We start from the raw sequence: 23504 nt of genomic DNA on the forward strand, positions 1-23504 counted from the left end.
CCAATCCTAATGACAAGTATTTTACATCATATAACAAACTATCGTTATTAGCAACAAGAAATATGTCATCAATATATATGACTAATATAATAAATTTGCTTCTACTGATTTTCATATAAATACACCTATTAATAGTGTTTTTCACAAAATTATATGATAAGATGGTATCATTAAATTTGATAAACCATTGTTTAGATGCTTATTTTAATCTATATATTGACCCCAAATTTTCTTTTCTTATGGTCAAGAAACTTTGAAATTAGTCCATATAAACCCCTTCTTCTAAGTTATCATTGAGAAAGATAATTTTTATATCAATTGATGAAGTTCTAAATCATAATGAGCCACCAAAATCATAATCATTCTTAAAGAATTCTTTTTCGAAACAGATGAAAAGGTTTCTTTATAATTCCATCCTTTCAACTCTTCTTTGATAGCATTAAACCATTTTTCAGAATGGTGAGATTGCATGGCTTGCTTAAAAGATATTGGATCATTATCAATGCTTAAGTCACATTCTCCCTCTTAAGTGAATAAATTACAAAATCATTTGAAATTATTAGACTTTTTTGTCTTGCTGACCTTCTTAAAATTTCTTGTGGTTCATCTATCACTTGCTCATTTTAGACTTGTGCATCAATATTAGGCTTAACATTTATATACTCATCTAATGGATTTAAAATGTTATATTGTTGTCTTGGCATGTTATGTGACCGTGACACAACATTATACTAATCTTCAAATCCACGAGCTACTCAATTCGAACTTCAAAATAAAAATCTGTATAATCAAAGAGAAACGTATGACCAAATTTAAAATTTCAATAGCGCGCACTACGAAAAATAAAGGCAAAGTAAATTATATAAAAAAGAATAGTGCATGGCAGAATAATCTTCAATTGATTCCATATATAATAAAGAAATAATGATGGTTTGGATGGACATCACTAAGGAAAGACAATCTGCGCCCCTTTCTAAGTTGATGGATATAATAGCTCTACTTTTTAAACACAATGATGACATATTCTTCTTCTTTTGCAGGAAAACAAATTAAAATGTTTTAAAATTGAGAAAAAGTTGAAACGTGACGACTTCGGTCAATTTTATACAAGATTTCAAGAGATGTTTTGTAATAATAATTATTCTCCTTTTAAGGTGCGTTGCAATCTTCTTAATCAACCTGCATAATAAAGAGATATCAATCACCACCATTATCATTTCCTCAATCATAAAGAGAATTTGGTAAATAAGAAAACTAGATGTTATGTCTATTTTACCCATTGCTTTCTTGCAGATTGAGAGAAGGACAACAAGAACTGCTAGACCTGTAAACACTCCCACAATAATGGCAACAGATCTCCCCACTTCATCATTGTTGTGGGAACCTGGAAAAAACATAAAATTTAAACAAAGCAAGGAACAAAGATTGAAGAAAAAAATTTGGTTAATATTCATGAAGTTATATGTTTAACTTTTTCTTTACTTTTAGATAGTTAGGTTTATTTTATGACTAAATTATTGTCTAACTTCAATGTTAATAAAATGATTTAAATAAAAAAATAAAATTTTTTAAACAGTTATCTTTTCTCTTATTATTTAATGTGATATTTATATTTTTTATACGGTTGTTTTCAGTAACAGTGGAAAAATTCAGTCAATAATTAACTAATAAAAAATTATTAAAGTAAATGTTTGTTGAGTATTATTTTTTTTTAATTTTATATTTTTGCTAAATTTATCCTATGCGTCTTATTTACTTTTTTCACCTATTAAATTAAATGTCCAACTAAATATTAATTTCTTGATGTATATTATTATTTAAAATGAAGCAATAAAATATTGTCTAAATGATTTCCTTGTTGGCAAAATAAATCCTAAAACATTAATAGAATAGGTTTATGAATCCCAAACTATTTATCGAAATTTTGGGAAGACTAGAGAACTTTTTGGTCGGGTTAAAAGTTCTTCATGGATTACTTTGTGTGTGTTTGGATTATAACTTGTAAACGGATGTTTGTATAAAATTAATTTTGTAAAATTAATTTTAATAAAAAATAAATTTGTGTTAATATGATTTATGTTTGACAATCTTTATATTAAAATAAATTATAGTAAAATAAATGTTGTTTGGATTATACTATTCAAAATTACTTTTAAATAAAAAATTACTAGAAGAGACATCAATTTAAATATTTTTTATATTATCCTATCATCTTAATTTAAATATTTAAATAGATCTTATTAATTAATTTTATAGTAAAAATAATATTTACTTACTAAATTAAAAATAACATATAAAAGTTAACGAAATTTATTTTATATTAAAAATAAAAAATATATTTTATTACCTTAATACTTTTTTTATTTAATTTGTCTTTTTAAATGGGATCATAATCTATATTATAAAAAAATTACAATAAAATATAGTATACGAGCATTATAATTATAAATTTTACAGAACCAAATAAAAAATAAAAAATTTCAACCAAAACAAAAATATTAGACATAAAAAACAGTAAATGATAAAACAAATCATATGAACAAAGAAACAGTAAAAATTACAAAAAATAATAATATACATGAAAAATCAGAACACTAATAAAAATAATATAAAATTATTTATCATATAAATAAAAAATAAAAATATGAAAGAAGGTACTATAAATTTTATAATGTCAAACAAAAAAATCTTCTATAATTTTTTTAGTACTATCAGTGCTCTTTAATTTAGTATTATTTTAAACTATAAATTTTCGTTATTTATGATTCTATTGTTATTTATAATTAGTTTTTCATTTACTTTATCTTTTTTTATAAGATCATAATTCATAGTATACAAAATTTTGATAATAAACATAATCTATAGTAATTACAATTATAAATTTTACAAAGCCAAATAAAAAATATTTTTTATATACAGAACGAAAATGGAGTACATCAAAGAATAAAAAAAATTTATACAAATAATAAAAATTCTATAAAACTAACCATATATATCATATAAACAAAAAAATACATAAAAATTAAAATATAAAAGGTAATTGAAACAAATTTAAAAGATTTTGATAAAAAAAAAAAAACGAAATGGAATACTGTGGATCATCAAAAGCGAATTGATAAGTGAAGAATATCGATATAGAATGTGATACTAAATAAAAGGTACGTATTCAAAATAAAGAGTAAAAGAGACAAAATAAAGTAAAGTGTTCATGTGTCCACAATAATAAAGCAGAATGGCATATATGCTGTGAATACATTGTTTTAGAAAAATTTACTTTCTGACTGTTCAATTTGATCTTCCCTAAGTCAACCGTTTCAACTCATCATGCTTGCTCCAACTGCTATTTCACTACTGGCTGTGTATTAATATCTTTTTTGTTTTTTTTTTTCTTATTTTATTCAAATAACAAAAATTCTATTTAATGTAAAAAAATGCTGAAAAAATGAATGGGAATGAAACGAACCTGGAGTTTCATCGTAGTAACCTGAAGCCCAGTAGCGAGCATAACATTGCCCCAAGAACACATCAGCAGCAGCCGCAGATCCGCACATGCTCTTCAACTTCCCAACCGCATCAGCCAGGCAAGAAGAGCAATCGGAAACAGTTAAATCCCCCAAACACTGCGCAAACCCTTGAATAAGACCTGAACTACTCACTCTAAATCCATTTGCAGTTTGCAAATCCATAAGAACGTCATCTCTACGTCTAAAGAATTCAACATCATTATCCACTGATTTACTACATTTCTTGTACCTGAAGGATATAAAATGAAACAATAAAAAGTTAAAGTTTGAACGGCTCATTTCCATGAGTATTTATAGAATAGAATGAGTACCTCTATATTATTCTAAAGGTATTTCTTGATAACTATTTCACAGTGGCACAATTACATATTGACAAATAAAAACCTCACAAAATTATAGATTTTTTTCACTCTTTATGAGAAAAAATTTAAAGGTAATTATAAAGGTACTTACAAATTAAATAGGTGCTCTCACAGAAAGGATTGTATCTTAGCAACATAATGAATTTTGGATATGTTCTGAAATTTTTAGTATGGTGTCAATTCTCCTTAGCAGTTGTCACAAAATATAGATTGAACAATATAGGAGAGAACGAGCTTCAATTTACTATAAAGAAAATAGAATTCAGATTTTCTAATTTTAACGTGGTAAAATAAGGAATTAATTGCTTTTAAATTAAAACAGTGGAGCATATATTTTAATTAATTTGTGTTTAATTTCCAAGAGTACCTAACGCTGGTATCAAGCTTCCCAAGAAAATCACCACTGTGTTCATATCTAAGGTAGCATCCTTCAAGTTGCAAAGAAGCACCAGTAGTGTATGGACAAACCAAGCCTATTTGGTTTACGGATCTTCCAATGCACTTTGAACAGTCAGTTGGATGTAAATCTCCCCTGCACTGGTACATGCCGTACACTGTCGCCTCTGCCGGTGCCGAGGTTCCGTTTCCAATGGCAAAGCTATTGTAAGTAACTTCAGACGACGAACTTACTACCGAAGACAAAAAGGTATTGAGGTTTTCTTCAAAGATCGAGTTTGGTTGGTATTTGTCTTGTGAACAGCCCGCATAAACAAAGATATTTGCCCGTGAAGGATAGTCACCATGGACACTCCTCACAGTTAGTGAACAAGAGAAAAAAAATAAGAGAGAAGAGACTTGCAGAGCTATGATGATTTCTTGAGTAAAAAATAATTGAATGCGTCTCGGCATTGCTTCCTTTCTTTCTTTTTTTTGGTTGTTGGTTATCGTTCGAATCTGAACCTTCTTTTCTTTCGTTATTGTGGCTTGGTTTACCACTATAAAAGATTTATTATTAGTGGTTTGTCTTTGTTCTCTGTTTTTGCGAAGTGATGCATTTTCTACAGTAAAGATGTTTTGTTGCGTCCTCCAAACGCACCCATTAATTAATACAGGAGAAATTCATGTATTTAACTAACAGCATTATTTATAACAATATATAAATTTATACCAATATATAAAAGAAATAGAAAAATTTGGTGTCCAATTTTTACTTTACATCTTAATTCTATTAATAAATAGTGATTAATATAACTGGCATCTTAAAATTTGGTAAAAAAATATAATTATCAGTTAATTTTCTTTCATTTTTCGTTAAGTTTTTTTGTAACACAACTTCTACTCACGTTGTCTTCTTTTTTATTCTACGGAGTACATGTTATACTCTTTTCCTATCTTTATTCTATTTAATGAAAAAAATAATGATAAATATGTGTATGAAGAATGATAAAAAAATAATAAAAATAAAATTAAAAATAAAAAATTTTAAAAAAATAATAAAATTAAAGATGATTTAAGATATTAAATATAAAGTTAAAAAAATTACCAATTAAAATTATGCAAAAAATTTTTTAAATATAAATTTTTATATCTCCTTCAAATGAAAAAAAAGAAAGAAACCATAATACAAAACTAGAGTAAACAAAAGCATAAATCAAAGCAAAAAAGCCCAACAAATCACTACAGCAAAATTCCAAAAAAATTCCAAAACCAAATCCTTTTTCTCAATGGAAAATCATGTTTAAATTTTAAAAAACCAAGAAGAAACAAGAATAAACCATTGAATAAATGGTACCTCGGGATGATAAAGTAATACTATAATTAACTAGAGATCGAAAGACTAAGACGGAAAGATACTGAAATAAATTTCAATATTTTGTTTGTTGTAAATTGAGAGATAGAAATTGAAACAAGAATAAAACCTTAATTTAATTTGCATAAAGGATAAAATTGGAATTAATTAATTGAAATTAGAGTATTTTAGGTATAAAATATTATTAAAGTTTCAGTCTCTGTCTTTAAAAATTTTAGTCTTCTGTGTTCCTACTTTTTTGAGGTACTAAAATACTGAAATTTTAGAGACATAAACAGAAATTTTAGTACCAGTCTCGGAGCCAATAAACATGATATTGAAAAATAGAGAATATCAATAATTGAGAATTACTTATAGGAAAAATTAGAAATTTGAACCACAAATTGAAAATTGTGTTTAAATTTTAAAAAACCAAGAAGGAACAAAGGCCACAACAACTTTCATTAACGGACCAATGAGCTAAGTTCTATAGCTAGGGTAACAATAGTAAAAGGGGAGAACTTGGGCAATGTGAAAAAATAATTAGTCAAGTAACATTCAGATACAAACAATAAGGAAAAGTATATGGAACCAACTAATGATCAGCTAAAAATGGAACAACATAATTAATTATAATTATTTTTATTAATTTATAATTTAATTTATTTTTTAAATTATTGTTGACCACATTCAAAACATGAGAGAATATATGCTAGTGATAGGAGAGAATCACGGAATAAATGCGCTGAGCATTCAGTCTCACTATCCTGGGTTACCCTTTCCAACTAGTGCCGTCATTCTTTTTCTCTTCCCCAAGAAGCATAGCCGCCTAGCTCCTCCACCGTCTTCACCCAATCACTCAAGCTGTGTCGCCGTCGTCACTCCTCAACCGTGCGGGCCGCTTTTCATTCACTAAGAAGCCGCCGTTGGTGCAACACGTCCCCGGAAGCCTTGCATGCATGTCACGTTGATCATCATCACTTGCTTGAGACCGTCCACATCAAATGAACTAAACCGTCGCTCCGTCCTTGCTTTTCCACGGTGCGTGCCGCTTTTACTCTAAAAAAAAGAAGTGGCCGTGGCGGCGCAAATATTCGGGAAAAAAATTCTCCATGGAACGCTCAAATCCAGAAGGGGAACCGAATAGCACAGTGATCAATGCTAGTGAAGGCAATGATGAATTGAATGATAATGGTGTTGTTAATCAAGAGGGTTCCTTGGTATGTTGTATGTTGTATATGTTAGTCTTGAATTGCATGAGGTTTTATGAGAACGTGAAATGTGAATGTTTCTTTTCCATGTTTTTTAGATGTTTCTTAAATTTATTTCTTTGAAAAAAATGTGGCACACCTACGTTGCTAGTGGACATGTTAATAAGGTATGATTGTAATTGAATATATTGGGTTGTGGAAAAGGCTATGCTTAGCTAATATCATTGATACAAAAAATTTCGATAGAGATAGACATAGATAGTGGATATAGAAATTAATTGGGTTGTGTGGAAGATATGTAAGATCTATGTTGGAAAAGACAAAATTATTGGTAGTTTATACTGCTCCTAAATGTGCGAATAGTCCAAGATCCATTTCAATCTCACTGTGTTGTCCGTCTATGTCACAATGCATGCAATCAACTACATCTTGTTAATAATTCATTGATTCCTAATAGAATTTTTATTAAAATGTGTGTTGTGAAGGCTTTTTATTCATGGTAATTAGATGTTTATTACATTGATTAGTTTTTGGAAAAATCTGGAGAAATAATGTGGTTAGATGAGATAGTAATAAAGTCTGCTTGAGTGCTATATGTGTTTCCATTTTTTTGTTGATATGTTTTATTGGATTGCTTCATTATATAGTAATGGTCATAAGTGGATTAAAGTTTTGTCCCGATTGTCTTTAATTGAAGGTCAACAAAATCACCGACGTCATGGTGACGAGAAATGATGAGTTGGATTTAAGACACGAGGCTTGAAGTATTCCTTATTGTGTGTTAGCACGTTATAGTTACCACTTTGGTACTATCTTTCATTTCTATTTGGTTCTGTGAATTGGCTTTACCGTTGCCGGATCATAGTGGGCTCAGTGAAGCAGAAATTCCAGTCATAGGAATGAGTTTTGATTCGCTGCCTTTGGCACAGGAGTTTTATGCAAATTATGCAAAGAAATTGGGGTTTATAACTAAAATCAGGAACACGAACTTCGACAAGACACGGAAGGACACAAAGATACCCATTAATCAATCTCTTTACTGCACTCGAGAGGGTTATCGAGAATTCGTGTTAAGGCAGCAACTCGGTGAAACAGAATAACAGCCACGAGATGCAAAGGAAGAATGTATGTCATGCTGGACAGGGAGAAGGAATGTTGGGTAGTGTTTAGGGTAAAATTGAGGCATTCTCATCCCTGTTCGGCTGAGAAAGTTGTCCACTATCATGAGTACCAGGAGCTGACCATGCATGCCAAGTACGTCATTACGAATAACGACGAGGCTGGCAGAAGACCCAAAAAGACGTATCTAGCACTGGCAAACGAAATTGGTGGGTCTTCAAAACTGAGTTTCTCAGAAAAAGATGTCATAAATTACATCACACGCAATCTCTGATGCTCCGATGACAATGAGGACTTCCAGGGGATGATGAATTATTTCGTTCGAATGAAGGAGATCAATCCCAACTTCTTCTATGCCATAGATGTTGACGATGCTAATAAATTTAAGAGCGCACTCTGGGTAGATGCAAGGTGCAGGGCTTCGTATGAATATTACGGAGATGTGGTATCGTTTGACACCACATACAGAAGAAACAGGTCAGTATACATATTGGTGAATTGCAAGAGCAGTTATTTCTTAAATTTGTCATGTTACCTTACATTTGCTTTTGCTGTGTTCTCAGGCATGGTCTACCATTTGCATCCTTTGTCGGTGTAAACCACCATGGGAAGTCTACTCTTCTTAGTTGTGCTTTACTTGGCAGTGAGGAGATCCCTAGTTTCGAGTGGGTGTTCACGCAGTGGGTGAGATGCATTTGGCAGATAATGAAGAAAACACAATTCAAGCTCGGTGGCTACGCTAGGTACGGAGAATTGAGTGCAATGATGAATCACATTGTGTATAACTCTCCTTCGAGTGAATCGTTTGAAGTTGATTGGGCTGCTTTCATCAAAGAATTTGCGTTAAGCCAGAACAGATGGTTAGCAGGTCTGTGATCGTTAAATTAAATCCCGTCTGTTGATTTCATGATGCCTATTTATTCATTTAATTTTATTACTGCCGGTTGTTTCCGTTCTTGTGCTTTTTTCTTACGAAATGTAACTGAATTTTCTACCTTGTTAGTCGGTGGATGTTCTTTTCAATACACGTACTGATGTTTCTTTTCATCGTGTGTCTGGATGTTTTTTTTTATTTGTTTTATCGGTGCTTTGTAAGTTGTCATCCTGTTGGGTATAAGCGACACTCTTATGCTATTTTTTTCCTTGTGTAGATCTTTATGCGAATCGACGTAAGTGGGTGCCAATATTCTTCAAGAGTGAATTTTGGGCCGGCATGAGGAGTACATATCGGAGTGAAAGTATGCACGCATTCTATGGTGGATACCTGCATTGCAAAGGTGGGTTGGTTCAGTTCGTCCATGAATACGATAACATGCTTGGAAACAAGGAGTAAAAGGAGCTTGAAGATGATGCTGCAGACTCGAAAGGAGCCATCCCATGTATAGGGAGCACAGGCATTGAGCGACAGTTTCAACAGGAGTATACCAGTAATATGTTCCAGACCCTTCAGCTTGAGGTAAGGAAAAAAACCGATTGTGTGGTTCGATCAACTGGACAAAAAGGGAGATACAATTTCTATTAAAGTTGACGAGCAGAAGGTATTTTGGGAGAAGCCTGTCTACCATACTTTCATAGTACAGTTTGACCCCTTGAGTTGAAAGAGTCGGTGCGAGTGCAACAAATTTGAATCTGTTGGTATATTGTGTTGCCACATCCTTGCGGTGTGGTTATACTATAGAGTTGACACAGTACCGAGCTGCTATATTCTTCCTCGATGCAGTAAGAATTTCATCCGCAAGCACACTTACATTAAGAGTAGCCATGACGTGGCTCGAAGTAATGAAAGCCACAATTTGTTCAGGCATCTGTGTTCGGAGTTCTATAACGTTGCTCAGGAGTTTGTTGCTTGTGAAGAGAAAGCAGCCATCTTGTGAGCTGCCCTTTCGAATGCAAAGTCCAGGCCGATTGATCACCGTGCCAGCATGCGTTCTACTACTCTTGATGGGACTCAGAATACGATGCCCACACAGAGCACATGCGGTGTTATTTTACATGACATACAGGGACCCTCAAGGGTTAAAACCAAAGGACGGCCGAAGAGTAAGAGACTTGGAGCAGAGTTGGACAAGTCAATTAAGAAGTCAATGGAAAAAAGGAAGAGGAAATCACAACCGGTATGTGTCAGAAGTTACGTCTATGTTAAATTTTTTATACCCAATGGTGTTCCTGATTCATATATGTCGTTCTCTTTGTGTTGTGGATCTTGTAGGATGTTGTTAACCTTCAGACAAATAATGATCGTCATGGACCTGTTGAACTCTTTTAGGCATATATAGTCAGGTTTCTTGGCATGAGTAATTTGTCATTCTTAGCTAGATTTCTTGGTGCTTTAGACACAATTGAATAAACTCTTCATTTTTCTGTTTTGTCACTTTCATTTATCCTGTTATGAAGTATTCATTAAAAGAATCAAAAGTACAACTGTTGTTATTGTTCCCCAATCTTTGGTTAGTATGGTTTTAAGAAAATGAGGTTTCACTTATTTGTTCGCAAAAAAAGAAATGTATTAAATCCGGCCCGAAAACTGCCATTTAGAAAAAAACAAACGCCATTCATATCTCAATGGAATGCACACTGTCGTTACTGCGTAACACATAAAACATAGAAATCATATTCAAAATCATCCAATTTACAAGAAAAAGAAACATCTGTGTGCCTATCAGTAGCAACATCCAATTAAAATCCTGGTTAAAGTTTCCGATGCCACCATAAACAAACCGGCCGTGTAGACTGATTATGACCGAAGGTCGCGCAAAGCTTATACTTCCAACAACGTCACAATTTCAGCAACAGAAAATATTCGGAAAAAAATAATTAATGCCTCCACTTAGTTAACACCACGCTAGTGAATGGAAAGAACTACCACTTAAGCATAGGCATAAACAAAAGGGTTATATACACCGATCAGAGTATCCTGAAAACTAACTGTTTGAGAATCCTGAAATACCTAACATATGAAACCTGCTCAGGAGTATATAACAAAACACGAGCCACACACTTCTAAATGAAGTACACACAAGTTCAAATGCCTAAAATATTATAGTTGACAAAACAGATTCAGAACCATCCAATTTACATGAAAAAGAAACATCTGTGTGCCTACCAGTAGCAACATCCAATTAAAATCCTGGTTGAAGTCACGGAAGCCACTGTAAACGAACCGACCGTGTAGACTATTTACGATCGAAGGCCGTGCAAAGCTAGGACTTCCATCAACATCACAATTTCAACAATAGAAAACAGTGATAAAAATAAATAAATAATGCCTCCTTTTAGTTAACACCATGTTAGTGAATGGAAAGAACTGCAACTTAAACATAGGCATGAACAAAAGGGTACTGTACACCGATCAGGGTTGACGAAATAGTATAAATATGAAGTGCATTTCTTAATGAACCAGTGATATCCACAGATTGAAAACTAATTGCTTGAGAATTGTGAAATACCTAACTTACGAAACCTGCTGAGGAGTATCTAACAAAACACGAGCAACTCACTTCTCAATGAAGTATATACAAGTTCAAATGCCTAAAATATGATAGATCAAAAAATAAATTCAGAACCATTCAATTTACAAAGAAAAGAAACATCATAATGCCTAGCATGAGCAACATCCATGCAGAGGTTTTGTCTTGATTGTCACCATCAACTTGACAAAATCCGCAACATGAAATCATGAACCTGCAGTGAAGTAGGCTTTATTAGGCTCACACGAAACGAATCTAAGTCCGCAAATGGTTATATGAATGCCTATAACTCTATCAGGAGGCCATGGATAGACTAAGGCATGTATATTTATTTTTTCTTACCTAGGAATCTGTCTTCTTCCGTTGTCTCCCCCCTTATTTGGCTTCTAATGGGTAACCCCGCACGCTGCAGCATGCTCTTTGTGCTTGGTGCTGTGAATGGTGATTTCATAGCCTTAGTCTTTTTCCTTGGCTAGTTGCGACGCACAGGAGCGCTGTCCAATGTAGGGATGGCAACGGGTACCCATGGGGGCGGGGACATGCCCCCTGCCCCCGCCCCCTGCCTCCATATCCAGTCCCCGTCCCCACCACGAGTAACGGGGACCCCGTATCTGCCGGGGATCGGGAACTCCACAGATATCTGCGAATTTTTAAAAAATTAAAATAGAATTAGAAAAAATTGGGAAAAAATGAAAAAACCATATCAATTCAGATATAACTTACATTTTTGTCTCAACTGCATATATAAATAACATATTAAGAACAATTTAATAATGAGCATGTATAAACAAGTTTGATAGCTTGAACCAACATATGCATGAATCGGAAGGTGTACAAGAATTTGGCATCCCTTCAAGGTAAGGATAGCATCAAATTCATTCCCATGTCTTCCTAAATGAATCAAAAGCTCTTCATAAATAGTCGACCTTTCAAAATTTCCTTCCATCAATCACGTTGTTCCATTTGAATGATGAGAAAGTGAAGCAGCTCAAAGCATCTGCTATGACCAAATTGACTACCCTTTGTGGTTCAATGCCAAGAAGTGAATGACTATGACCAAATTGATAACCCTTCTATTCTTCCACTTGTTTCTCGACTTGTCTATAGTAGACTTTTCAATTTGACTTCACTTCTCAGTCAGAAAATTACTGCTCACTTTACTTTCTATGTCAAAGATTTGTAAGCACTTTCTTTCTTTGATTGATTTGTTTTGAATCAATTTTGGTAAGGTGCCGAGCTAATTAGAAATTCATAAATTCAGAAATTCAGAATTTAATTACCCAAATTAGAAATCAGAATTAGAAATTCAGAAACCAGAATCTAATTACCTAATTCAGAAATTCAAAATCTAATTACCTTAATTAGAAATCAGAATAAAAAAATTCAAAAATTCAGAAACCATAGCGACTAACTTACCCGACGCAGAAACCACAAGGAAGACCGGCGATTTGGTAGACGAACAGCAAAGAGGAGAAGACGACGACCAGTGACATGTCTGCCGCGACGAGGGGAAGAGACGATGTGCAGGGAGGGAGGCGGCGGTTGGCGGTGTTCGAGCCACTTAGGAGGTGGGAGGCAGCGCTGAGGGACCCAGAGCCAGAAGGTGGGAGGCGGCGGTCGGTGGTGTTTGGAAAGGAGATAGGAGGGGCTGAGGGTTTGAATTTTGAGGAGGATTCGAGAGGAGAAGAGACGAGACTACAGCATTAAGGGACCCAGAGGGTGGGAGGCGGCGGGCGGCAGTGGGCGGTCGGCGGTGTTCGAGAAGGAGACAGGAGGGGCAGAGGTTTGAGCTTTGAGGAGGAGAGGAGAGGAGAGGAGAGGAGACTGGACTCTCACTCTCTGTCTTTGAAGAAGGGAAGGTTGGGATTCTTGGAAAGCATATGTGACGGCTAGGGTTCTTAAGAGATGGTTCACATATTATATATATAGTAGGGGCATTTTTGTCATTTCATATAAACAGAGATTTAACGGGTCTCCACGGGGCGGGAACCTCTACCCCCGCCCCCGCCCCATTTATTATACGGGGCCTCGTCCCCCGTCCCCGTGGGTAAAAATCACCCCTATACCTGCTCCCCAGCGGGTAAATCCCCGCGGGTACCCGCCCCACCAGAGATTTTTGCCATGCCTAGTCCAATGCCTGCAGCGCCGTCCCAATTTGTGAATTATGAGGACCCAAGACTATGTCTAGTATGATATCCTTCCTAAACTCCTGTACAACGTCCTGCATGACAATTTCGTGTTGAAGGGTAATTTTAAATCCGAGAAAGAAACTGGCTAGAAAGAGGTTCAAATTAATTGTTATAACATATTTAACTTCACCTTGTCCCAATGCTGCAATGGTTTATCTAAACTCCAAAACTGCATGAACTTGATGACAAATACACCACAATCACAGCTATATGTACAAAAAGAGAATATTATTTCCAATCATGTTATCATTATCAAGTGAAGTGCTGCTAAGAGTATTGTTAGGTGGCTTTTTAACTGACCCGTTATCTTGTCTTGGTACGCTAGGATAGAAACGAGGTAGAGCCGTCCTTCGTGTGCTCATATGTGGGCATCGTAACTTTCGCCATGTCTTCAATGATTCTCCCCTGGAAAGTAGCAATACGTTAGCAATGATACATTTTGAGTTACCCAGGCTAACGGTGAACTAATTGACTGAGGTATACTTACCGTATAAACATGTATTTTTAATCTTTCATTACTAGATTCTGCTGTATACATACTATCCAGTACCCACAGCCTTTTCTGATATATCTCAAAGGCATACAGCCACCAATGACGATCGATACAGACTGGGGCAAACCACTGTGATGGAAACAGATATATCAAATCAGTTACATGATCAATGGAGTCACCAAATACAGATATAAGCAAAATTTCTAAAACATTTAACGTGTTGAGGAACATATAATGAAACAAAAGTCAATCACATCTCAATTAAGTACACGCAAATTCAATTGCCTAAGACGTGAGAACTAAAAACCAATACAGAACCATACATTTGGCAATTAACAGGAACATCCTGTTGCCTATCACAAGCAACATCCAAGTAATAAACACGGTGTTGTAAGCACTTAAACCAAAAAATCAACCTTCAACTAGCGCATTAACATACCCATTTTCGCTTGAAAGCTGCTATCTTGTCAAAAAATATAGAATCATCACCGAAGTGAGGACCCAACCCCACATAACTAATAGTAGGAACCTCCTTGAAGGAATCCAAGTTCCTCTTTTGCAACACAGTTTCCTGTATAAAAAGTACTATTTAGGATCAAACCTCAAAGATTGATCAATAAGAAGCCACAAATTCGTGCATACCAAAATTTTTGGAGGAATACAGCAAAAGTCATTCTTAAACCGCAACGATTCTGGGTCATTAAAGGTTGAACACATCCAATGAACGATCTGCATAAAAAAAATTTAAATTGCATTAGGATCATCTGTTTGTGCCATGAAATATATTAAGAAACATATTCATTCTATTAATGTGTTAGTGTGTTCTACATACGTTGCTGGTGACCCAGCGCTGGGGTAGCAATGAGCAGATGTCCTCTCGGACCAATGATAGATGTTGCTTTCCTTCATATGTCGCCACAACCTGACTCTGCTCTGACGAACGATTGGCAGCCCATCGCCGCAATCGCTCCTCATCATCCTTGTCCAGCTTTCGCCCTTTTAGCAGTGGATGCACCTTTATAGGAGTACATTGGGTAAACATCTGTTCCATCCGAGTCATGCCCGGTGAAATCTTCTTGCTTGGTGGGCTAGGAGTCTTGCAAGACGGAGATGCTGGCATCACGGTCTACAGTGGCCTCGTGTTCTACAGTTGCTCCAAGTATTGCCATATTCGTTCACTCTCAGGATCTCGATTCGATAGGAAATTGGGATTACTACAAATAACTCAACCTATGTTAGAGAAAAGGCAGTTGTATGCGGATGCAATCCCTAATTCATTAAAAAGCAAAATAGACCACAAAATGAAATAGTTTTACTTAGGAGACTTGCCCGTCGAACTCCCATTCTTCATGTTGCACCAATGCAACAGAGAGTGTTCCTGCATCGGGCAAGCTAGAGACAGGTGTTGCTTGGGGAGCGTTATCCTTATTGATGTTCCCTTCGGGTGGATCAGCACTTGGTTTTTGTTGGTCAAATCTCTGGTTATACAGTCGGCACATCCTCTTGGCAAGAGGCTCATTCTCCTCATCATCATCTGTGCTAATTGGGGGATCATTTTCCTCAGATTGTTTCCGGCTGGACCTACATGATCGATCCTTCTTAGCCCCTCCATTTTTTTGCGCACCTCTCCTGTTAGGCTGTTTTATGCATAACGATTATGTTGGATAAAGAAACATCCAATTACCTTGAAAAGAACCTAATAAACTTATGCAATGCTAGTCGATATACTCACTCTCGGGCTAGTTTTTTATCCGTCAGTGCGGCGTGAAGTTCTTCTAATTAGAGGTGGAGCTGTTGTGCGTCCACTTGCTCGTCTTTCCTTTGATACCTGCCTACTCTCTCCACCAATTGAGCTCCCCTGTTTGAAGTAATAGCATGAACCAAATTAACCATAGCAAAGTAAATTTTTTAACATGCTAAAGCATCGTGTTTACCCTCGGCGGCACTGAATCCTTTCGCCCACGCTTCTGTGGTGCTTTTTTCCCGTTTTTCTCCTTGCAGCTTGCGGTGAACGACCCTTTATGTCCTCAACTTCACTCTGTCTAGTCAAAAGACGCCCCTGATTTAAGAAACAAAGAGAATCAATGATCTTAGTTGAATCCCAAGGCACCACCAAAAGAGAAACCAGAAACAACATGATAAAAAAAGCAAAAAACATACTTAGAGTCAACAAAAAAGGAAAAAATAAAAAACATCTTGACTCATCTGATAGGCATTTTCGACTTTCATAGTGGCATAAATTAACTGTTTACGAGAGTGAAATGAGTACCTCGAATATAATATAATGCACCTTCTTTTCTAGCCTCTCCGAGCTCCACGAATCGAGCCATGGCTCATGCTCAAGACAGTTGTTGAACAGACCGTATTGCAATCGCTAAAAATAGAAGATCTACACAGAGGATGGGCACAAGTCATGTTATATATGAAGGAAAACCAAGTTGAATATATACTATTAAGTTGAACAGTTAGCATAAGATATGGTACAAGATTCTATAAGGCTGGCAGTCAATTGGAATATAGCAGGTGACACAGAACTAGTTATAGGAAACATTCACATGAAATCATACACCGAAGCATCTAAAATTAGTAAACAAAGATTCAAGTAAATCATCAACATATCAGTAAATATCATACTAATAACAATATTAGAGCCTGAACTCTCCAAACTAGTGTAAAGCAAATTACTCTTATACACTTTATTTTGTTCATAAAAAACGGCATACTAAATTTGGTAATGGTCATTACGTCATACTAGCATGACGAACATGCAGCCTTCACACGTTTTGTTCCCTTTCAGCTTATACTTCTCGACTACCTTATCAAACCACTTCAGAGTTTCCAATGGCCAGTTGAATCTGCGCGGATCAGAAACATCTAACACAGGGTAGATGTGCCATGGAGAGAGAACCTGTTGAGTGGTGGGGGCACAAGAACATTTTCATCACCACCAGTAGAAAGTATCCCCTGAACTCCATCCTATCTGATTCTGTAGCCATTGGACAACTGTAAACTAAATTCCGAAGTTCGATTGTTGTCCGTCTATGGAACCTTTTTTGAATGGCCACGTGGGACAGATTACTGTCATCGAGAGCTGGAAATGGATCCCCTACAACATGTTAATGTGTTATTGCATGGTAATATTTTCATACTCAAAGATATTTATGCCAGAACGCCTATGCAAGACTAGGTAATTAAGATATCGGAACTTACCTCGAGACGGAAGGCCGAAGACCTTCCCGATTAACTCGGCATTGAGGCGGATGTTGCCTATGTCGAGTATAAAAGTTCTTTGCTTTACTTGATACGACTCAGCTAGGTGAACTATGATGGCTTGCTTTACAGACCAATTTGGAACAAGCCTCAAGAATCCGAATCCAATCTCATCAATCTCTGCAAGCTTCTCAACGGAGTTGTTTTTAGATAGTGTTCTCATCATGTTATGTATGTAGCTGGGCGAGCATCAGGACTCTAACAATTTCTGTTAATTGTTACACAAACGGTAAGTCACACATACGATATTATGGAATGGTAATCTGCGAATGGTAAACATCATGTTACCTTTTTCCCCATGTTGGTTGGCTTTGCTGCAAATCAATCCTGCTACGGTCTCACAGGAAACAGCCCCTAATCCTTTAACGAAAATTGCCAACAAACATCATAGGCAACATCAAAAGAGTTCTCAATTAAACATGGTTGATGATGCAACATGAAACCCACATCAATTAATACCATATCAAACCAACATTAGAAGTAGTAATTCTAACTACAAAAACATCTATTTGCTAGTTATAGCAATTCAGCAACATCCAACAAAGTAGCAAAAGTAAATTACATTGACTACAAGCATAGTTCCTGAAGATAATCATAGATTACAAAACAAGAATAAACCATTTCAAATTCTACATTCTCGATAACTAGTAAACACCAAGAGATGTAGTAACACCACCAACAAATATTAGCGGAAAAATCAAACTTTCTTGCTGGTGGTTTATAAAATCAGTTCAGACTCAATTTCAATTAGAAAAAAATCACAATTACCAGTGAAGTACGTATCTTACCCCCCTATGAATTCAAAAAGAAAAAACACTGCTTAACCAAAGATTACAAAAATAACACCTGCTAAAATCATAGTGAAGACATGCATGCAGCAATGTGTATTGTTCCTTTAAGAAGGCCGTGCTGCAGAATAGGTTTGTATAGGCATATATATTATGCTTTTTTAGCATAGCTGTGCTCCAAATATAATAATTACCGTCTTGTTATATTATCTTTTTAATTAATTATTACCTCTATTTTTCTTTAGGCCTTTATTATATCAACGGAGGAACACTACTTTTCTTGCTTCATAATGCTTATCATTTTGGAAAAAAATTAGATTTGAATGGTATCTATTAGCTTTTTAAACTGCTAGACATGTATACAATATAAAAGAAGTATAATGTGACTTATGTATATACCATGCATTAAATGGGGAATATAGAAAGAGAGACACATAATACTATTTAGAGTAGGTACTTGAAAACATACATAAATTTGTGTCTGTATGTATAGTGTTTACTTATAATGATACATTTTAATATATGGTTCAAATAAGGCCATAGCATAAAGCTCCAAGGAAGAAACACCGTTCAACAATAAAACATGTATAAAGAAAGACATGGTCTTTAAATAATTGATCCACTTGGTAACGAACAACATACACCCAAAAATGGTCAAACATATCAATTTCAAAAACAATAGCACCGTTCACGTGTTCCTCATCAGTTTCTTTGGATTATCATCAAAGTTCTAATTTTATGATTCTTGGTAACTTACAAACTCCAATAGATTTCATCTAAAACCTCGTATAAATGTTAATAAAAAAATCAAACTTCTTTCGATTGGGTTTCATCAATTAAGAACAGACCCAAATTCAATTAGGGATAAAAAAATTACCTGTGATCAAAATTCCGAATAACAGGAAATGATGCAGTTGATACGCTTGACAACCACCTGTGATGCACTAAGATTATATTACCTGAGCAAAAACAACATAGAAGAAACACCCACTCAATTAAAATTCACCATAACCACTACACAGAAAACCACATCCAATTCTGTTTTCAAAACATGCATAAGAAATCAGAGGAAACATCTACCATACCTGATAATTGGTGAGACGATCAGAAGATGCTGGGCTGGAGAATTGGAGGAACACCGGCGGAAGGCGCTGCTGCAACAGGAGGCTTCCGATGCGCCGGGGATACCTGCATGCAGCAGCAGAGTTCCCGGAGGCGTGGAGGCGCGAGGCGGGTTGAGGCTTCAGCGCGGCGTCGCGGCGGCCGGAGAAGACAGGGAAGAGGGTTCCGCGATTTTTCCGGTGGTGTGGCGCGTGTGAAGATGTTTTTCAAACTTCTGGTAAAACTGTGAAAGTAGGGTTTTGGGTGAGGGTTATTCTGGTTTACCGTGGATTAATTTTTTGGATGTTGGAGCCAATTGGGCTTCCGGTTTCAAGCCCAACTGCATTTTGCTGATTCTTGGCTTATATAAAGTTGGTTCTCTAGCATTATTGAAACAATAATTATAAAAATGAAGCATATTTAGATTAAAAAGAATAACAAAAAAATAGCACGCACAATCAAATAAAATCACATACATAACAAACAAATCTAGTCAACATGCCATTGTCGTCATATTTTTTAGATATATAAGTCACATAACAGAGTTAGATCCATCACATAACGAAAAAATAGGAATACTTCATTATCTCCTCCTCTTGTCTGTCCAGTGTTAGATCCATCATATAGTTCTAGTTAGGGATCTCAGAAGGATGTTCAAAGTGTTCATCAGGCCTAGTTATTGTCTTAAATTTAAAAAATTATATTGTTCATAGGCAGCACTACTGCATAAATCAAATACCAAATGATAGGGGAAGTTATATGTTTGGTATCTTGAAACTCATTGCATTGACACAAAAACAAATGCTAATACAAATACAATGCAAGTGCAGATGGTCAATAATAGCATCTCAGTTGCCAGGAAGGACAGACAATGACATCAAGAACTATTGGAATACCAAGCTTACGAAAAAGATGATGCCAATTATGATGGACCCTTTAACAATGAACAATAATAATAATAAGCCTCATCCCCAAATTACCCTTTTGTCCATCCTCCGAAATTCATCATCAACACAACATTCTCCTTCTCCTCCATCTCCTCCACCATTCATATCAAACACAACCGCCACTAATAATAATAATGACACTTATTATTACTACCACCCTCATGAGTCCATTATTTCTTACTCATCATCAAGTGATCTTATCATCAATGCCAATAGTAGTTCTTCTACTTCTTCTGATTCTATCATCTTTCAATCTCAACAACAAGAATCTTATATGGATAATAACACCATTGATCATCAGAATTATCATCAAGAACCAGCTGAACAACTTGGATATTGTGGTGATGATTATTACTATGATTATGGTACCTTTGTGGACCATATAGTTGCAAATAATAATCATAATAATTACCACTATAGTGGGGTAGAAGATGCACAAAAGTTTATGCATTTTAATGGTGGCAGGGGTAATGTGGGGACAGAGAAACAAAGTAGTACCTTGTTGGAAGAAAATCCATTGGATAATTATGGAATAGATGAGACTAAAGAGCTTGTATTAAGCAACAATAACTTTTTGTTTGATCACAACTAAACACAGGAAAGGATCATGCTTTCATGCATGTATTATTGATAATGTTGGAGAAACTATGTTATTGCATATATTATATTATATTATATACTATATATTCATTACTACTAATTGAGTCTTACTATAATAGATGTTGAAATGTGTTGAAAGTGTAAGTGACCAAGGGAAATGTACATGACATGAAGAACCATGAAAAAAATGCATAAACTAAAGTACATCGAATTACATTAATACTTATGTTAATTTGAGTGCCAAATCACTCTATATTATTCATCATGTAACTAAGGTAATAATCAAACCCACAATTTAATCCACAAATATGTTTCCAAATGAAGTTATTAGAAAGTAAAGTTAAAACTCTATAAAATTGAAAATAAATATCTAATTCGGTCTTTATCTATTTTTACGAAAAATAGGTAATTTTTGTCCAAAAAAAGAGATATTTAGGTTTTTTATTTTTTTTTATTTTGGGACAATACAATTTTTCTATTAAATAATAACGAAAATTAATTTTATGAAAGTTTTATTTATAATTTGAGGGGATTTCAAATTTCTAGAAACTATTAATAAATTTTTTTTTTTCAATTTCACAGGATAGTAGTTAATTAAGTGGAAAAAGACGTTGATGAAAATAATGTTACAAGAAAAAAAATTAATTACAGTACAAATGCTTTCAAAAGAAAAAATAATATAAAAAGGAACCGAAATATAAGAACATTAATGTTGATGATATTGCTACTGGTGACGATGACGGTCAACGAGATAACCATGATGATAAAGTATCGTTACACAATAAAAAAAAAGAAGTAGAAGTGATAATAATGAAGATAAAAATATTGAGAATCGAAGTGTCTTTTTTTTATATACATAAATGGTCTTATCTTTCGTAAGAATAGATAAAAATCGAATTGGATCTTTACTCTAAAATTGATTGAATACCCCTTAATCCAAAATTTGGTAAATAGATAAGCTAAAATCTTGCAATATCACTCGACAGTTAAAATTTATTGAAATATTAGTATATCAGTATACTCAAAAATTTTCCTATATTATATATTAATAGATATATATAAATAATTTTTTAACAAAAGACATCTAATTTTGGAAACCCATGACTACAATCAAAATGTCAAGTTATATTTCATCAAAAATTAACCTGCTTTATTAAAAATAAATAGGCTATGATACATTTGCTATAACTCGACTACGAATGTTAAAGATTCGAGTTATAAATCGATCAACACGTTACAAATCGGCAGAGAATATTACTAATCGGAAATCAATATTTGATTTAAAGTAAACCGTTAGGAGGTAAGTAATTCTATCGAAGTTATTCCTCTCAAAAAAAGAGCTCATTATATATTTACTAACTTGAACCAAGTGCCGATCTCTCTTTATTATGTGAATACGAGGTATAATTCGACCCATCCTAAAGGAGATGATCATTTGTGATTAAACTATACTAGAGTCAGATCACACAAGAATAATATGTATTTTAAATTTTAATTTTAAGTTTTTATTATTGAGAACTATGGTGGTGATCATCTTTAATCTCCCAACAAAAATCAATACCTAATATTCCCTATACATTTCAACATTTAAATTTAAGTGGCATTGCATTTAAGCTAGCCTAATTATTCTTGGGTATTAAATCAACAAAATAAACTTCTATTTTTTGTATAAACAAGAATCATTACCTAGCTAACTTCATTTGAAAAAAAATTTATCATCTAAATTATTCAAACTGTGATGTTAATGATTTGATAAATTAAAAAGAATTGAAAAAGAAAAAAATAAATTCTTCTCATTTTAAGAAGAATGAAAATTTTTTTGAAAAATATTTGTTAAATTATCACACTTTATATATTATGTACTCTTGATGTACTTTCATTATAAAAAAAAACTATAACAGATAAATTTACATCTACTACAAATAAAATAATCTAGATAATACCATACAAAAAATTAATCAAAATTGTACCGTCTATATGATCACATAATTTGTAGACAAACATCTACCATGACTAAAAGGTAGATACAGAGTATACAAATAACAATTATAACACCTTCAATTTCATGAAATTTGGAAGTGAACTCATTTTCATTTGGCTTGATAGATCTTAGAGGCAAACTAATATTTTGCTTCCAGCTGTGATTCATAATAAAAATCACAGTTACGGTGATATTATCATGAACTACCCTTCTTCCTTTCAGTTAGCCGATGAACTCTATTCCGGACGTTTGAAATTTTTTACCAGTATAATAGATGTAATCGAATATAAAAATAATACTAAAAAATGATAACATAAATACTAAATTTTAACACATAAATTTAAATTTAAAAAAAATATACTCAAATAGTGATAAAATAATATAAATTTATGTCTTTTTTAAATAATTTTTATGTCTTTTTTTTCTGTTATAATATGATATTATAATTCATGCTTACAAATTATAAGAACAAGAGAGAGTACGAAGGAGTACAAGGAATAATTTATTAAGAGTACTCCTTAGTAGAGCTGGTAGGAAAAACTTTCTCGTTTTGTCTCAATAATAAAGAACTCCACATTTTTTAGGTAGTGGATTTGTACAGGTAGAGCTTTTGTAATTTTCATCTTCCATTGGGTAGAACGTATCAAAATCTATAATCCATGTTCTGTTTCTTATAACATATTAAATAAAAAAATTATTAGATCAAGTTTTATAGACAATGCA

The 23504-nt window shown here is 34.1% G+C and overlaps 3 protein-coding genes and 1 long non-coding RNA gene across 4 annotated transcripts; 2 read left to right on the forward strand and 2 right to left on the reverse strand.

Annotated features, from left to right (window-relative positions):
• Window positions 1-880: 880 nt before the first annotated feature.
• Window positions 881-4844, reverse strand: LOC107471550 (plasmodesmata-located protein 8). The gene is made up of 4 exons (XM_016091038.3): window positions 4254-4844; window positions 3464-3753; window positions 1277-1384; window positions 881-1179 (listed from the first exon to the last, which is right to left on the reverse strand). Exons 1-4 carry the CDS (start codon window positions 4733-4735, stop codon window positions 1175-1177), a joined length of 885 nt encoding a protein of 294 aa, XP_015946524.1. The 5' UTR covers window positions 4736-4844; the 3' UTR covers window positions 881-1174.
• A 3426-nt stretch (window positions 4845-8270) lies between these two features.
• On the forward strand, window positions 8271-9819 carry LOC107471398 (protein FAR1-RELATED SEQUENCE 6-like). Its single transcript, XM_016090859.1, has 4 exons — window positions 8271-8422; window positions 8509-8813; window positions 9097-9274; window positions 9624-9819. The coding sequence occupies exons 1-4, from the start codon at window positions 8271-8273 to the stop codon at window positions 9817-9819; spliced, it is 831 nt and encodes a 276-aa protein (XP_015946345.1).
• A 906-nt stretch (window positions 9820-10725) lies between these two features.
• Window positions 10726-13285, reverse strand: LOC110276436 (uncharacterized). The gene is made up of 3 exons (XR_002369122.2): window positions 12829-13285; window positions 11755-12052; window positions 10726-11626 (listed from the first exon to the last, which is right to left on the reverse strand). It is a non-coding gene; the product is annotated as an uncharacterized LOC110276436 (long non-coding RNA).
• Window positions 13286-19263: 5978 nt separating this feature from the next.
• LOC127743081 (transcription factor MYB4-like) lies at window positions 19264-20792 on the forward strand. The gene is made up of 2 exons (XM_052255733.1): window positions 19264-19499; window positions 20084-20792. The coding sequence occupies exons 1-2, from the start codon at window positions 19264-19266 to the stop codon at window positions 20790-20792; spliced, it is 945 nt and encodes a 314-aa protein (XP_052111693.1).
• The last annotated feature ends 2712 nt before the right edge of the window (window positions 20793-23504 follow it).

The sequence above is a fragment of the Arachis duranensis genome, chromosome 10 (assembly GCF_000817695.3).
Source record: "Arachis duranensis cultivar V14167 chromosome 10, aradu.V14167.gnm2.J7QH, whole genome shotgun sequence".
In the NCBI taxonomy this organism is placed as follows: Eukaryota; Viridiplantae; Streptophyta; class Magnoliopsida; order Fabales; family Fabaceae; genus Arachis; species Arachis duranensis.